This window comes from Lutjanus erythropterus, chromosome 16 (genome assembly GCF_056507025.1).
Source record: "Lutjanus erythropterus isolate fLutEry1 chromosome 16, fLutEry1.hap2, whole genome shotgun sequence".
NCBI classification, from domain to species: Eukaryota; Metazoa; Chordata; class Actinopteri; order Lutjaniformes; family Lutjanidae; genus Lutjanus; species Lutjanus erythropterus.
In genome coordinates, this window is record NC_139332.1 from 36,183,309 (window position 1) to 36,199,865 (window position 16,557).

A 16,557-nucleotide genomic window follows, 5' to 3' on the forward strand; every position below is an offset into this window, starting at 1 on the left:
CGACAATCATTTTCTCCATTAACCAATTATTTGTTTGGTCAATAAAAAGTCAGAAAATATTGATAAGTGTATCTTAAAGTCCAAGATGACGTCCTCAAAATGTTTCATCCACAACTCAAAGATATTCAGTTTACTGTCAGAGAGAAGAAACCAGAAAATATTCACATTTAAGAAGCTGAAATCAAAGAATTTTGACTTCTTTAAATTGAAAAAATGACTCAAAATGATCAAACTAGTTGATGATTAATTAAATGATTGGAGTTAAATTTACAGTTTACAGCCTTGTGAAATAATTTCCACTACCAATTATTATTTAATGATCAGTTTTAAGGTGGATTTTCCCTTGAAGTGATTTGGAGGTAAATTCACAAACTGAATTGACGTCATTGAAACTGAATGGACCCAAACACCTGCTAACATGGAACTTATCACCATATTCAAAAGAACTCATAATAGCATAATAACAGTATAATGGATTCAGTCCCCATTATATTAAACGTCGTTCAGACTTTTAACAAATCACTTGGAAAAAAAAGAAAAAGTACAAAAACGTTTAAACGTCAACGTGGAATTCACTCCAGCACTGATTTTTTTTTTTTGATTCAAAAACAAAAACTTAGAAAACAGAATGGCACTGATTTGAGTTGTCTATTCACAAAAAAAACAACAGTGTGGTTTTAAAAACCTTTTCTTTCCGAACAGCAAAATGTTTTCATTGTTGGTTTTTTTGGGGACGTTCCCTTGACAAAAAGGTCTGATGGTCCATTATTCTGAAAAAAATTATATTCTTGAGAAATCCATGCAAGGTCTCACCTCTTAGAAATGTGTTTATTTTTCCTTTATACAAAGTTTACCTTAAAACATTTTTTTTGTAAGAAAAATGACACAAAAGGCCAAAATAAAAGCCCTGTCATTCTCACCAAAATAAAAGCCTTGTTATTTGTACAGGAGCAGAGCTGGAACTTACTCTCGTGGTGACGTTTGGCGAGAGGAGGAGGCGGCGGCGGTGGCGGCGTCCTGCACGTTTCAGTTGGTCCCCACAGTTCATGAGCAGAGACAAAAACGATATCCTGATGCTTCGTCCGTTAATTCAGCGCCGTCGTCTCAGTGCTTCTCAGCTGCATCACGACCCAAAGTTCACCTCCAAGGCACAAACCCGTCTGTTGTTATAGCAACACGTCGTCCGTCTGAGCTTCCCGCGGCCATCTTTGGGTCCTGACCCACCAGCTGAGAAACACTGACACATGTTGTCGTCTCCGGGGCGAGGGGGGTGGGGGGGGGACAACGTTAATGCTACGGGATAAAAACCAAAACATCAAATCATGACATTTTATTAAGTGTAGACTTCAGATGGAAAATCTGACACAGCTGACGTCTTACAGAGTTGACAAAATGTTATTTTTTTAATTTCACAGCAGAGTCGTAGTGAGCAGCCATTTTATTTTTTAAAGTTGCTCAGAGTCTCTTAATGTTGATCAAAATAAACATTTTTAAACCATAATTCTCATTTAACTTTGATTTAGGACTATAGAGTTAACATGTTATGACTGAGAAACATCTATACTAATATTATTTAAATAATTCATCAAAAAACATTAACTTTAACTTTTTCAAATAAATTCAATTTGTGAGTTACATGTAAGGACATTACATAATTAAATAATAGGTGTAATTACTAAGAAAAACATGTAATTAAATTATAGTTTTATATAAATGATATGTAGATTATAACATTTATCTTCCATCTTTTAGCCGTGCAGGATCTTCTGGCATATTTCAGGAAAGTGTTAAAAAATGAAGTGACTCAAAATGATTAATCGATAAATTAATCTGGTCACAAGCTTGACAATTAAAAAACAGATCCAAACATGGAGCACATGGACGTATTTTCAATATCAACCATTAATAAATAAAAGATTGGTGAATTTTGACTTTTTCTTAACTAAAAAATTACTCAAAACAATTAACCAATTATCAAAATAGATGCAGATTAATTTAATAGTATCATAATAGTATAATATATATGTAATAACAGCTCTGTGTTTTACTTTAATATCGTGATACGTGGATTACATTACTGACTACATTTTCACAGTAACCCTCCTGACCCTGCTCTTTCCTCCACGCTCTGCTGACACTCACCTGCTCATGTCTGCTCCTCTGCCTGAGGCTGTGATTGGCTGACGCCTTCAGATTCCTCCTGAATCGCTTCGTCATCGTCATCCTCCTCCACCTCCTCGTTCTCGTTCTCCTCCTCCTTCTCCTCCTTCTCCTCCTCCTCCTCCTCTTCCTCGTTGCAGTCGTCGTCGGTGGCCTCCTCTCCTTGTTCTTTCACCTCCATCTCTACCTCGGCGTCTGCGGGCTCCGCCGGGCCCGCCTCCTCTTCCTCCTCCTCCTCGTCCTCCTCGTCTTCCTCCGCCTCGTCCTCCTCCCCCTCGGCCTCCTCGTCGCTGAAGGGCTCCTTGCCCTCCTCCGTTCTCTTGGCGGTCTCGGAGAACCAGTCCCTCACCTGCTCGTAGCTCATGCTGGACTTTGTCACCAGGTCGTCCAGGTCTTTCTCGCTCAGGGCTCGGTGTTTGAGGTAGTAGTCCTTCAGAAACGCCTTGCCGGACTTCACCTGCACCGGGGACAGAAAACCAAAGTCCGGCTTCAGCATCACAGCAACTGATGAACAGGAATTATGTTCGAGTGTCAGTAAGCGGGGAGAAAAATGTCGAGTTCTGACACTCGGTTTTTAGGCTTTTCACACTTTCTGTCGATGACATTACTTCAGCTGTTACTGGGTGTCACATCCATCTTGTTCTGTGGTGTGAATAATGCTCACTCTTTCCTCCAACACTGATCTCAAAGTTTCACTCAGTGATCATGAGCTGGTTTCATTTATTCAATGTTGTTCACCAGATCAAAAAATATTAACCTTGACAGCCTCATCATCTCCACCAACAATGGGACAGTCTGAAATACTGTAATAATAAGTACTTCTGTACTTCAGACTGATGAAAAGTTAACTTTTAAATATCATGTTTCCAAGCTGAAAATTGGTTTCTTTTATAGAAATAGACTCTCATTTCTGCTGCATTGTGGAGAGACGTTTATTGAAGCAAAAAAAAAACTTTAATTAATCAGTGTTAGACAAATTTTATACATGACTCTGAAGACCTTTGACTCTTTTTGTCTCTGTCTTTAGATTCATTACTGGAGACAGTTATAACACCCATCATTGTGACTCGTATGTTGAGGTTGTGGCCTGAAAGACACTTGGTTTTATTTATTTATGAAGCTCCTCACATCAGTTCAATGCTTTCTCTTAATGTGGGCTCTTATCAAACCTGGTCTAATGATCGGATCACGCTTCAGCTGTCAGCTGTTTTTACTGAATTTGTAAAGTCCAGTTTTTAATGTTGTGCACCTGCAGTGTGGCTCAACATGCAGAACAATTTAAAGCTTTAAAGCATTTAAATCTTTAACTGTATCACATTTTATTCCAGGTGTTCCTGTTTGAGCTGATTAATACGCCCTAAATTTTAACTTTCTATTTATTATTGATGTTTTTATTTATTCTTAAGATTTTCCTGTGGATTAATTAATTGTTGTCACATTTATGTTAAGTTTTTCTGAGCCGTCTGGGAGCTTTCATCTTATCGTTTTACCGGGCTACATTGTTAATGAGGTGTATTTCCAAGTTAAAATAAAGGTTGAATGAATGAATGAGAGTTTTTTAAATGTTTCTTGTTTATTAACTTAATATTACTCCATGATTTATCCTTATTTGATTTTTCCTACGTCAAATTCAAGATTTTCCAGCACGGAAAGGATGTGTACCATACAAAGATGTTTTTATTAAATCTGTAAAAATATGACATGTATGCCAGGACATCTCTATATTTAATTGAAATTTTTCACTATTCATTTAGATGACTGTATATTCTGAGTGATGCCATTATAATGTCAAGCACTTTATCCAAAATCCAAGCTTGTCTGGTGTGATTATAGGAAATCTTTGGAGTTTTGGGGCTTTGAGCTCCCCAAGCTGAGTGCCTTCTAGTCTCACTATATTAGAAAGAAGACTGACATCTCTACAGCTGATGTCCTGAAAACTCTGCAAATCACACAAAAAACATATGTATTTTTGATTTTGGGGTGAACTGCCCCTTTAACATAACTATAACTGAGTGATTTGACCATGTATTGTAGATTTTTTTTGTGATCTGTAAAAAGAGAATTTGTATTTTTTTTTTTTTCTTCGTTCTTCTCTTTTTTCAGTCATGAATGTGAATAAGTAGTTTGGGTTACAGTGTTTTATTTATTTGTGTTGTAAAGTTGATTTTGGACAGTACACATGAACTGCACACACAGACCTTGATGGCGGTGGCGCCCCCCTGTGGGGATCTTTTGCAGGGATACGGCCGGCGTGTCCTCCTGGACCAACCACGGAAACGCTTCCTGGCCTTCTTCTGGCTCTTGGCTCCACCGTTCAGCGCCTCGTCCACCTGAAATACATCACAAGTCTTTATTTAAACGCAGCAGAGTCAAACTGCAAGTCAACGTGCTCTGAAGAGGCACAAACATCACGATGAATATTCTTCTAACAGTAGTTTCACTGTTTCTGCAACATCACATGATGCTTCCCTTAAACATCAAAGATTTTAAATAGACACAGAAAATGTTTCCACTTATTAAAGGAGCAATACGGGACAACTGCACGTTCAAATAATGAGTGCAGCAGTTCAAACGTGAGTCTTTTAAAGACCTTTTTAATACCACATGAATGAAATTTCATGTCAACTTCACGACCCAACTGGCAAAAATAATCAAGATACAGTGGAAAGTCAGTACGGGGTTTTAAACCCTAGAAAACAACTATTTTCCAAGTACTTTAATTCACTAAATAATAATTAATTAATTTAATTCACTTACACGTTACCTGAAGTCAAATTTAAGCACTTTTCAAGCATTATCAAGGTGCATTTTCAAGCTTTTCCAGCATTAACAGCTGCTGTAAATGACATATTTATATTTATATACATGCTAAAAATCTTAAAATGAGATTTTACTGTTCTATGAACAAGCAAGATTATGTTTGATGGCAAAATTCTACAGACAGGAGAGAAATTAAAGGAAAACACAACCAAGTTTCATGTTGCAAAATGTGACACCTGTCTGTAAGTAACAATTAATCAATTGATCGACTGTTAATTGATAAAAAACTGAATATTTTCAGGTTGTGGACAAAATGATACACATTTGACAGTTATTTATGACGTTATAGTTTTATGTAATTCTGCCAAAGGACAAGAAAGAATTAAGACTTTTAGGACTCCGCCTGCCAGACTGCCATTAACATTTTGCTCAATTTCAGCGTAATTTTACATCAACTCCTAAAAGATTATTAAGGATTTCTGATGACTCATAAACAAACACTTACTCATTCCGTAAATTTCGGCATTAATTTGGACTCTGTTTAACGTGACACAGGCACAAAGGAGGACACCACGGCTGCAGCTTTGTTGTCAGAGAGGTGAGTATTTCAACTTAACATGTTTCCTTGATCGCTTATAAAATATCATGGTCATTTTATGATTTATTCCACTAAATATATTACAGATTTCTCCTTTAAATAATCATGAACACAAATGCCTCTTCAGTAAAACGTGTTTACCTTTCCGCTCTGGTAGAGGTAGTACCACTTCAGGTTGCTGTTCTTGCAGGCGTATCTCGTGTCTCCGAACCAGTTGACGATGTATGACCTCGGCAGGCCGCTCTCCTCCGCCATCTGGTCGTACTCGTCTGGCGTCGGCCACTGCGTCCGGACGAAGGCCTTCTTCAGGATGTGGAGCTGCTCCGGCGTCTTCTTCATCATCTTCCTGCCGAAGGACGGTGTGGTCTGACGCTCCAGAGTGGAGGACGAAGACACGGGAGCTGGTTTCACCTTTTCGCTCTCCGCCTCACCATCATCTTCTTTTTGCATTTTCCGCCTCTCGGTGAACCAAGCGTCCACCTCGCGTCGCGTCAGCTTCGTCTCCGCACGAAGCCGGCTCAGCTCCTCGTCCGAGGGCGTGTCTGATTTCTGGAAGCTGGCCTCCAGGATGAGCAGCTGCTCCGGAGTCTTTTCCTTGAACTTCTGTGGCGTGAAGTCGGGGAAGGCGTGGCGGTGTTTGACCCGCAGTTCGCTGGAGGAGCCTGACGGAGCGTTGGCAGAGGTTGGTGAGGAGTCGCTGGCGTCGTCACTGGAGTCGATGACAATGGTGGTGTTGATCTCGCTACTGTTGCTGTCGTTAAGGTTGCCGGTGATGCTCCGAACTCCTCGGCCTCCTCCCGGCGCCGCCGCCCTGCTGGACGAGGTTTCGCTCAGCAGGACGCCGTGGTGATCCTTCGAGTTCCTCTGGTTGTAGCGCGTGTCGCTGAACCACTTCTTTATAGCTCGTTTGGAGAGTTTGGTGACCTGCATGAGTCGCGAAATCTCCGCCTCCGTGGCGAACTGCCTCCTGCTGTAGCTCGCCTTCAGCTCCGCCAGCTGCTCCTTCGACTTCTTAGGTTTGGTTGCCGATGCGTCCAAACTGAGCGCCGTGCCGGCCGACATCTCAGTCTTTGATTCTGATGTTGACGGCTCAGCGGCTTTGGGCTGGTTGCCAGGGACACCGGCGACCGTCAGGGTGATGGGAGAGGCGACGGGCACCGTGCCACCATTACCAGCCACCTGAGTGAGGACGAGGCCCGGCTGACCGACGATCTGGCAGGTCTGGAAGATGGACTGGAGGCCGTTAGTGGCCGCGGCGAGGTTGGCAGGGATGACGGTGATGGTCTGAGGTACGGTTTGCACCGTGCCGTTGAACTTCTTCCTCCTCGCTTCCTCCACCTGCAGAGAGGAGGACATCACATTAGAACTGCAACAATTAATCACAAACTATTTTTGATAACCAATGAATTGATCTGAGTAACTCTTTTAAGAAGAAAAGGTCAAAATTCTCTGATTTCAGCATTTGAGGACGACTGATCAAGAAAATAATCAACCAATTAATTGACTTGACAACTTGTACATTGTGGCTGTTTGTGTTGTTCCTGAAGTGTTTTTCATGTGTATAAAGAAAGGACTATATATAAAGGACTATAAATTATCTATCTAAGAAAATAATGAATAGTTGCAGCCCTACAGAAAAAATAAAACAAAATAAATATACATACACATATAGAGCCAGGAAATAATTCTCTTGGGGATTTCTTGAATGTCAGGTTGAATGTAAACAGCAGCAACAAGATGGTGATGTTCATGTGGTAAATATGGTTTTGAGGTGAATCTGATAAATGAGGCCCCCGAGGAGTTTAAATTCTCCTCAGAGTGAGATGTACAAAAATCAACTGGAGGCAAAATCTCCAACAAAATATTAAATCATCAGTTTCAAAAACCTGTGAAGAGACGAGCTAAACAGCAACGAAAGCAAAGCACCACTTTAAAAAAGGTCACGTAATCAATAAAGAGATAATTACATTACAGGAAGTCTATAAAAATGATTTTATGAAGTGATTTGATGAACGACTCAGAGTCTGCCAACCTCAGGAACATCGTTCCAAAGTGCTGCTTGTTTTTAAATGGAGGTTTTGGACCAGAGAGAGAAGGAAATTCATGTTGTAATCTGACTCTCGGGTTAAAAACAGGCTGAGACAGATTTGATGTAGTGGATGTTCTGTCAAATGTTTCAGAACGCACTTTATAACCGATGCCAGTGTAACTAGACCATGATAAAAGAAAACAAATGTGCACAAAAAATATTAAAAACTATTTCACCGTGTCAGTGAACTGAGCGGACTCATCTTCACTGCTGTGTGTTGTTCTCCTCTATCTCAATGAAGCTGTGTGACAGCTGTGATTTTCATAAAATCAGACTGATCATTCAAATAAAGTCCACTACAGGCTGCGTCTTGGTCTGACTTGTTTCCATATGAGGAAATAAACGTGACTGTGCATCATTCTCACTCTCACTGTCATCAGAAAAACATCAGATTTGTTCCACGTGAAGGACAGAAGTGTGAAACGCAGCCTAAATCAGGCTGTGGATGTGATGCGGTGTGAAAGCGTCTCGTGAAGCACCGACCTCCTCCGGCGTCCAGCTGACTCCGTGTTTCAGCCTCTGAGCAGAGAACCAGACTTTGATCTGCTCCTCGCTGAACTTGGTCTGTGAAGACAAGCCCATGATCTCCGACACAGAGGGATACGGAAACCTGCGACACAAAATCAAAAAGGTGGAGTGTTTCTACAAACTGAGCACTTAAAGAAAGAACGGGATGATTTCACAGTAAGTCAAAATACCATGAGCGCTGAGTTAAAGTTAAATGTGCATGTGCAGATTATACGGCAGGAAATTCATGACCAACTAGAAGAAGTCACTCAGATCTCCATCAGGCAACAGATGGTGAAGCACCAACTGCAATGTCACCACAACCTCCCGATGCAACAGAGGGGTGTAACTACAAGGCGAGATGAATGGGTTAGCGAGGTATGTTGAGTCTTAAGTCAGGATTTTCAGTGTCACGAAGGTGGCTCTCTTTTAACCTGGCTAGATCACCATGGTAACTGATGCTAAACTCATAACCTGGTCGGGAGCAGGCCTTGTCGATCCAGATCATGCAAAGAAAGCCTGGCTGTGTTGAGCTTGGTTTGTAGTACAGCCCTCGGAAGAAATTTGCAATGTTTTGAATCTTGTGGGTTTGTAAAGTATATTCTGTTTTCTGTGTGAAAGTTGTGAAATGCTCAAAAAATACCTGTCCAGAACATTCAGCAGGTAAAGAGGTAGATTGGTAATTCTGTCATTTTGCTCAATGTCCCGCCCACAGCCCTATTTGATTGGTTAAAAGTCATGAGAAACAGCCAATCAACACTGAAGGCTGTGTCACAAACAGACACACAGAGCTTCTCCGGTAAGCTGAGAAGTGCTGTGTGTGTAAGTGAAGGCAGCTCATATCACTAAAGTTTCAACTGACATCACAAATTTATTATCCGTTTCTATGACGACAAGCCTGCCCAGTTTCCCAGTTACAACGCTGAAAAAGCTTGAATTCATGGTCCAGATTTCACAGCTCACTTCAGAGTACAACAGTGTGCATTAATCTCATCGTTTCACAGCAACGCTGCATTCAGATTTAGGGAATCGTGACTTTTAGAGATAGTAGTAAAACCGTTGTCCACAGTTCACACGTTGGCTGAACCGTGAGAGGTGGTCCGTATGGACCACATACCAACAACGAGCCACTGCACCACAACTTATCATGACAGACACTGGAATGAGTTCTACTGACAGATAATAAATGTTGGTGCGGTTACCTGTTGTAGGCGCTGACCAGCAGGACGTTGTTGTCCATGGCCGTGTTGTAGGTGGGGATGCTGCTGATGGGGATGAGGAGCTGAGTTTGCGTCGGCGTGCTGTTCTGCTGGTTCTGCAGTGCCGACAGAACCTGAGCCAGTGTTCCAGGAGGCAGCACAGCGCCGCCGCCTGAGCCGCCTTTAATCTGCAGCACGTTGGGGCTGTTGACCACGATGCTCTGCGGGACGGCCTGGACCTGCACCGGCGTGGAGACAGGGATGAGGCGAGGGGCGACAGTGGTCATCGGGGCGGGAGACAGCGTGGGTGGCTCCTTGTTCTCGTCATCCTCGTCGTCGCTCTCCACTTTGATGACGTCGTCGACAGCCATTTTGTGCGAGGCGGTGAACTTCTTGGGTTCTGGTCTGCTCTTGATCCTCATGATGGGTGTCTTGCTGAGGGCGATGCCCCTGCGGGACGTCTCATCGGACTCGTCGTCCTCCACTTTGACAAAGCTGCCATCGAAGGTGAGGTCGTTGACCGTCTGCTGGAAGATGGTCTCGTTGTTTCGCTTCACCATCGTCCGTGTGAAGTTGTCCTCGCCCGGGTGGAGGCGAGCGTTGTGAGCCAGCAGAGTGTCATAGCTGAGTAGACAGAAATGTGGGTCGTTACTTCTCTTATCAGAAATAAGTATTGAAATTATTATGTCCTTTATGTCTTGTTAGGTCCTTCACCTTTTGTCATGTCTCGTTACAACACATTTTGTTACGTCTTTTATGTCGTTACGTTTTTTTCAGAAACCAAACATATCGCAGCCAACAAATACACAAACTATGTGTATGTGCAAATATATTAATAAATATATTCTGAATATGTTATGTTTGGTATCATTTGATGGGATTATTTTTTATTTTGAAAATGTTCTAAATGATTAAAGGAAGTAACTTGTTTGTCCTGAGCTCCACTCCTCACACACACAGCAAAGACAGAGTGAAGTATCAAACCTCTTGGTGTGATAGTCACACTCCATGCAGACATAGGAGGTGTTGATGACAACATCTGGATGCTCCGTGTCCACGTGCATGGTGAACAGGTTGAGTTCTGTCGTTTGGAAGCTGCAGTATTTGCACTCGTAGCCTCCCTCCGCCATGTTGGAGTCCAGGTAGTGGTCTGACACCTGTCTGACGTCCGCGTCCTCGCCCCGCTCCTCCAACAGACCATAAGCCTCCGAGGAGACGGTCGACACGCCGTTACTGTCCTCTGGTTCGGCCGGATCGGCGATGTCCTCCATCTCCTGATCCGAATCGACGGTTTCTCTAGGAGGAACCATGCAGGGGGTGGTGGACTTCCTCCTGCTTGCCATCCTGAGGTGCGCTGAGCGCTGCGTCTGCTGAGTATTAAAGCTGTCTCAGTTCAAGTCGTCCTGTTGAGGCTCCATAAAGTGAAATGTTTCCTCTGTTATCCTTAAACCCTGAAGACAAGACAGTAACACAGTATTAGTGTGTGTGACTGCAGCACAACCTCGACATGCTCAAACACTAACTTCTGTTAAAGGCCACATTCACACGCAGGATGTTTCAGTTCCAGATGTTTCTCCTTTAGCTCGTTGGTTGTGTTTAGGTGCAAATAAAATGAACAGTGGTTTAGGGATGGAAGTATAAACAGTATTTAAAAAAAACAAAATAGTACAGCTGTAACAAGTGACTGATTATTAACTGAATCACCAACTATTATGCATATTTATTAGTTTCTTTACTCCTCTTTGACAGTAAACTGAGTATCTTTGGGTTGTGGACAAAACAAGACATTTCAGGACGTCATGAAAGGACATTTTTTTTTTACAATTTTTGGACATTTCATAGGCAAACACTATTGATCAATTAATCGAGAAAATAATTAACCAATAAACTGGCTAAGAAAATAGTCGTTATTAGCAGCCCTAAAACCAAAAAATTCAATTATGAAAATTAAGAATCGATGGGGGGGGGGGGGGGGGCTGGGCTGTTGATGCCTAGTGAGGTTTCCCACTCTGCTGCTTCAAAAAGAGATGTCGATGCTGGACAAGAGTGTCCAACAACTGCTCAGCAAAATCCTCTCATATGGAAAACATTGGACTCTGGGAAATACCCAAATATCCTTCCATCCCTGGATCCTCAGCACGTCCCAAACATGCCCTTTCTTCTGCTGGAAATATCGTAAATTAAGAGATCAACACTAACCTCTTCAAACGTGGATAATCTGTAGGCCTCATGTCTTACAATGACAGTGGAATAAATTGCTGAGTCAGTTTGAACTTTTTTCTATGTACACAAGTATAACTGCATACCAGGGTAATAAAAAAGCTGATGGTATGATTTTCAGTATCGTCCTACATACAGATGCTTCTCTTTCTATTAAACTGCCAGGGAGACTCTGTATTATAGTGCATGGCACACGCCAGCAAGGGTCAGTCTCTGCCCTGCAGTGCAGCTGAGGAGACAAACGAACATGGCATCTGGACAACAAAGTTACCGTACCAACTAGTAAAAAATAAAAATAAAAGCCTGAGCCCCTGTATGCGAGTATTTTGCATTTAGTCCAGATAATAAAGGAGAGCCAGCAAACACTGCAGAGTGCTGACTGGTCAGAGAAGCGTATCAAAGTGAGTCTGTAACTTTAACAAGCGTGAGAGACGTAAGGTGACAGACTAATTACTGTTTCAGTGGCAGGGAATGACAATGAATGCACTCTGAGCGGAAGAAAGGGTGAGCAGTGAAGTGGTCTTCTGGCAGAGTGTGCACAGTGATGGCACTGGTTAATGTGTGGTTTAGGTTTGAGTTTCCAGACCGAAGCAGAGCTCCTGTGTGTTGTTTCCCAGCTGTGGGAATAGCATCGCCATGACGATCAGCTCCACCTATGTTAAGACAGTACCACAGCACAGTGGAGTACAGTTCACACCAATTTTACACAAACACCACCTAATACTGTACAACCCAGCAAAATGTCAGGAGGGTATTATGGTATGAAATAAATCGATATCGCCCAAGCCTAGAGTGTAATACCTCTTTTCTATTTATAACAAAATCATCCCTCGGGGTAAACTTCATCCAAAATCAAAGCACTTTTTTTAAACATTGAAAACATTAAGATTTAAGTGTTTTCAAGGATTTCCAGCACCTGTAAGAACTCTGGATGTATTTGACCTTAATTATATCAATCAGTCAGAGTCTGAAGTAAGCCTATATCAAGGCAGAATTTCAAATTTCCCTGCTGAAAAAAACACCTGTGAAACTTAGCATGGGGGTGAGTAGATAATGACTGAATTTTAAATTTTGTGTGAACTACCCCTTTCAACTATGGCTACTTCTTTTATCTGGCTGGACCTTATCGATCTGTAACAGTCTACAATAAATCGGTTGTGTGCTTCACGGTGCGTGTGGTGGGCTGTGTGAGTGGCACGTGATTGTGGTAAATGGAACAAACCAGGTAAAAATTAGCGGAATGACCCTTTAAAGATGAACTGACGTTAGAGCAACTTTTCCACTCTGTCATGTTGGTGTGTATCAAAGTGTGAGGCTGCAGCAGAAAACACACTTCCTGACAGACACACACAGTCAGTCAGTGTGTGTTCTCCGCTAGCTTACAGTGTGTGAGATAAACAGAAAGAGGAACAGCGGTACCAGCATCCTCATGCTAACGTTAGCTGCCCGTCCATCGGCTCTCATCTCCACACTGACCCCGGAGCAGCCTGCTGTCAGCTCGGTGTACATTTACCTGCTGAATCCGCTGCTGTTCGCCCGCATCTTGCATCAAACGGTTAGCAGTTAGCAGCTAGCGGCTGTAGCTGTGTAGCATCCCTGCTCCGCTCTGTTGATCCGCAGTCTTCCGCCTTTAAATACACCGAGGATCCCATCTGCCTCAGCCCGGACACGGAGCCTCTCCAGCGGCTGGGAACAAGCTAACACCGCCCGTTAGCACCGCTCCCAGCCCGCACCGCCGCGACCCGCATCGTTTACTCCGTAGCTTCGTTAATATAAAGGACAGTTTATTAAAAAAGGCACCGATAGTTCACCGAATCTGACGATGGCCATTTTTTTGTACCGCCGCTACAAGCGAGCAACGGCCGACAAATATATCCGGATTGAACTTTTCAAAATAAAAGCTTGAACTTAACTACTCACCAAATACATGGTTTAGACAGATGAAAATAAACAAACAACAACAACAATAATGATAATAATAATAAAGTAAAACTACTGGAATCCAGAGATTACTACTTACTCCAGAGGATAGCAAAATACACTACACTAGAAACTACATAGTTGCTCTTAGTTTAAAGTGCCATAAGTTACAATATCATTTTCCAAAAATACCACACAGAAATTCCTTGCGAGGTTATTATAATGAATAACTTAATTAATAACTGAAACTAGGTGTAAAAAACATTTTAGTTAACTAAAATGAAAACTACACTGTGTACTTGTAACTTCAATAATTAATAAGACACAAAACCCTTTCCCCCCTTATTTTCATTTTTTCTTTTTTTTTTTAATTGTAAGTTGAAAGTTCAAAGTGTCAAATGAAGCACAATTACTGTCATTTCTCAACTATCAATTAATTATCCATAATAGATTTTAATTGGTTACATTTTTTACAGTGGTTATCAATTGTGATTAATTGTTAACATCCCTTGTTGCCTGCACAGTTTGTGTTTGTATTGTAATACTTTAAATTTTGACCTTACTCTGACCGATACTCTATGGTTTATTTTTATGAGACCTCAAAGTGACATCTTCCACATTGCTTCTTTTGTCCAACCAAAAGTCCAAGACACAAAGACTCTTCATAAAATCAAAGAAAAGTAGCAGAACCTCTTATTTAAGAAGCTGAAACCAGCAAAGGTTTGACATTTTCGCTTGAAAAAACACACACACACAAAAAAAAACTGATTATCAAAATAGTTGGAGACTAATATTGTTTTGATTAGTGAATAGAGTAATTGACCATTTGTTGCAGCTTGAACCTCAAATTTCAATGGCAAGATTTTTTTTTAAATGTGTTGATTATTTATCTCGTCTGAATTTAGTTATTTTACTTCTGCGCACATAGTATAATTATTTCATTACCTTTACTTTTCTGTTTTTATTTTTCATTATTATGTACTTATTTAAGTGAATATAGACTTTTTAATTGTGTACTTCACTGTTTGTATTGTTAAACAAAGTTTAATAAAACACTAGCTTGGTGTTCAGAATTTTGTGCATTTATTTTGAAGGTATCTCCGTAAAGCGGAAACGGCCGTGGGTGCACTGAGGTCAGTTTATTTGAAGCGTGCGTCGTTGCGTCACAGGCAGACGACAGGAGCGTGTTCCAGCTCTGTACTATCACAGTGAAGTAGGCCAATTCACCGTGTACTCATGTAGTTATGCAAGAAGTTACAGTAACACACTGTACTGAACACACTGACGCGTCCCTGCAGGGTTTTACACTGAACAACAAATACACAAAACATAACGTATAAAATACTCTGATAAAAGTCCTGCATAAAAAAAACTGTCAGTGTTATCAGAATATAGTCAAATAAATGTAATGTACATGTAACAATATTGATAGATTGACTGTGGACTGAGTCAGCAACAAAATATATTTTATATAAATTTTTTTAAAGTAATTTCAGTTTAAGTGTATGCTATATTTAGAATATTTTCAGCACATAATCCTGCTGTCAGACAGGTTTCCTGACAAGAAACTGAGGTGAAATCTCTCTCCAGAGCCACCAGACTCCATTTACAAAATCAGTCATTCAAAATGTTTGTTTGTTTGTGCTTCTGTGAATCCGATCAAACCCATTCAAGCTAAATCTGGATGAAAAGATGTTGAAAAAAAAAAAAAAAAAAAAGGCATGGCCAGCCGTCCAACAAACATCTGATTTGGGTTGAAAGTGAATAGATGTGAACAGACATCTTTTTAATGCAGCTGAAAAGACAAACATTTAAGAACGTCCATCCACGTCAGTTTTTAGCTGAAAGTGAAACGTGAAAAGACGTCTTTTCTTGTTGTTAAAAAGACGATCAGATGGTCAATTTCAACGTCTATTTTTGGACTAGATTTGACATAAATCAGACGGATTGAACAGGATCCAAATAAAGGCCACGACAGACCAACCAGATTTGGCACAAAATACAACACTGAAATGACATCAGGTGCTTCATGGGAACTTTTCAAAAAGTCACACAATAACACAAACACACTAAACAATCCAGGCAGCAGTAGATCAGCAACTCCTGGTGTTGTGAGGTAAAATGACTGTTTTTGTCCACGGAGTTTGGTTGGTTTGAAGTGAGTGATGGTTTTCTATTTTAAGAAAGTCTGTCTGATGGGAAGGCAAAGCTGTGAAATTATTCTAAATATAGTGTATACTTTGATAATGATTTTCACGTTCATTTCCTTTTTTCTTTTCTTCCTTTTACGAGGGACACTGCAGTCCACATAATGACGTTATACTTAATGAAGAACCACAGAACGCCACAGGAAGTCTGTTCTACCTGTGGACAATAATTTTAATATTCTATTGTTTTCTATTGTTTTTATTCTTATGTTAACTGTAATTTTACATCAATCTCTGAAACAAGAATTTCCTACGGGATTAATAAAGTTCTAACTTCTATTGTCTTATCTTACATTAAACACAAGACATGACAAAACCCCCCAAAACAAATGGAAAACATTTTCTACAATTCTGTTTATTGGCTGTTTGTCCTGATCTGTCATCATCAGAGACAAAATATATTTGAGATTAAAAACATTTTCCTCGCAGCTTTAGTTAATAAAACAAATGTACTTTAGTGGAGAACACAGATCAAACAGCACCTGCTGCAGAGGAGGAAAGACAGCGGGAAACAAGAAACCAGCTCACAGTTCAGTCAAACAAACGAAACGAAAAGATGAACAGTGAGGAAATAAGAAAGTGCTTCAGTCGGCTGCTGAACAGAAAACTCACAAACAACGATTATAATGAAGCTTCAGTAACTAAAGTTTACATTCAAGTTCATGTCATGATCAATTAAAGTTAAATAATACTCTGTGGACAGGCATGGGGAGTAACAGATTACATGTAACAGGATTACATATACAATAAAAAGGTAACTGTATTCCATTACAGTTACAGATTAATCATTAGTTGCAGCCCTAAAAATATCTAAAAGTAATGAAAAGTATTCAAGTTACATTACTTTAATATTGTGATACTTGGATTAGGTTACTGACTACATTTTTTAACAAGTAA

General features: G+C 40.8%; 1 protein-coding gene across 1 annotated transcript; it reads right to left on the reverse strand.

Moving 5' to 3' along the window:
• Positions 1–809: 809 nt before the first annotated feature.
• On the reverse strand, positions 810–13,398 carry LOC146313559 (zinc fingers and homeoboxes protein 1-like). The gene is made up of 8 exons (XM_084738974.1): positions 13,047–13,398; positions 10,298–10,764; positions 9,317–9,937; positions 8,091–8,217; positions 5,660–6,856; positions 4,359–4,490; positions 2,143–2,617; positions 810–1,293 (listed from the first exon to the last, which is right to left on the reverse strand). Exons 2-7 carry the CDS (start codon positions 10,654–10,656, stop codon positions 2,147–2,149), a joined length of 2,907 nt encoding a protein of 968 aa, XP_084595100.1. The 5' UTR covers positions 10,657–10,764; positions 13,047–13,398; the 3' UTR covers positions 810–1,293; positions 2,143–2,146.
• Between the last annotated feature and the right edge of the window lie 3,159 nt (positions 13,399–16,557).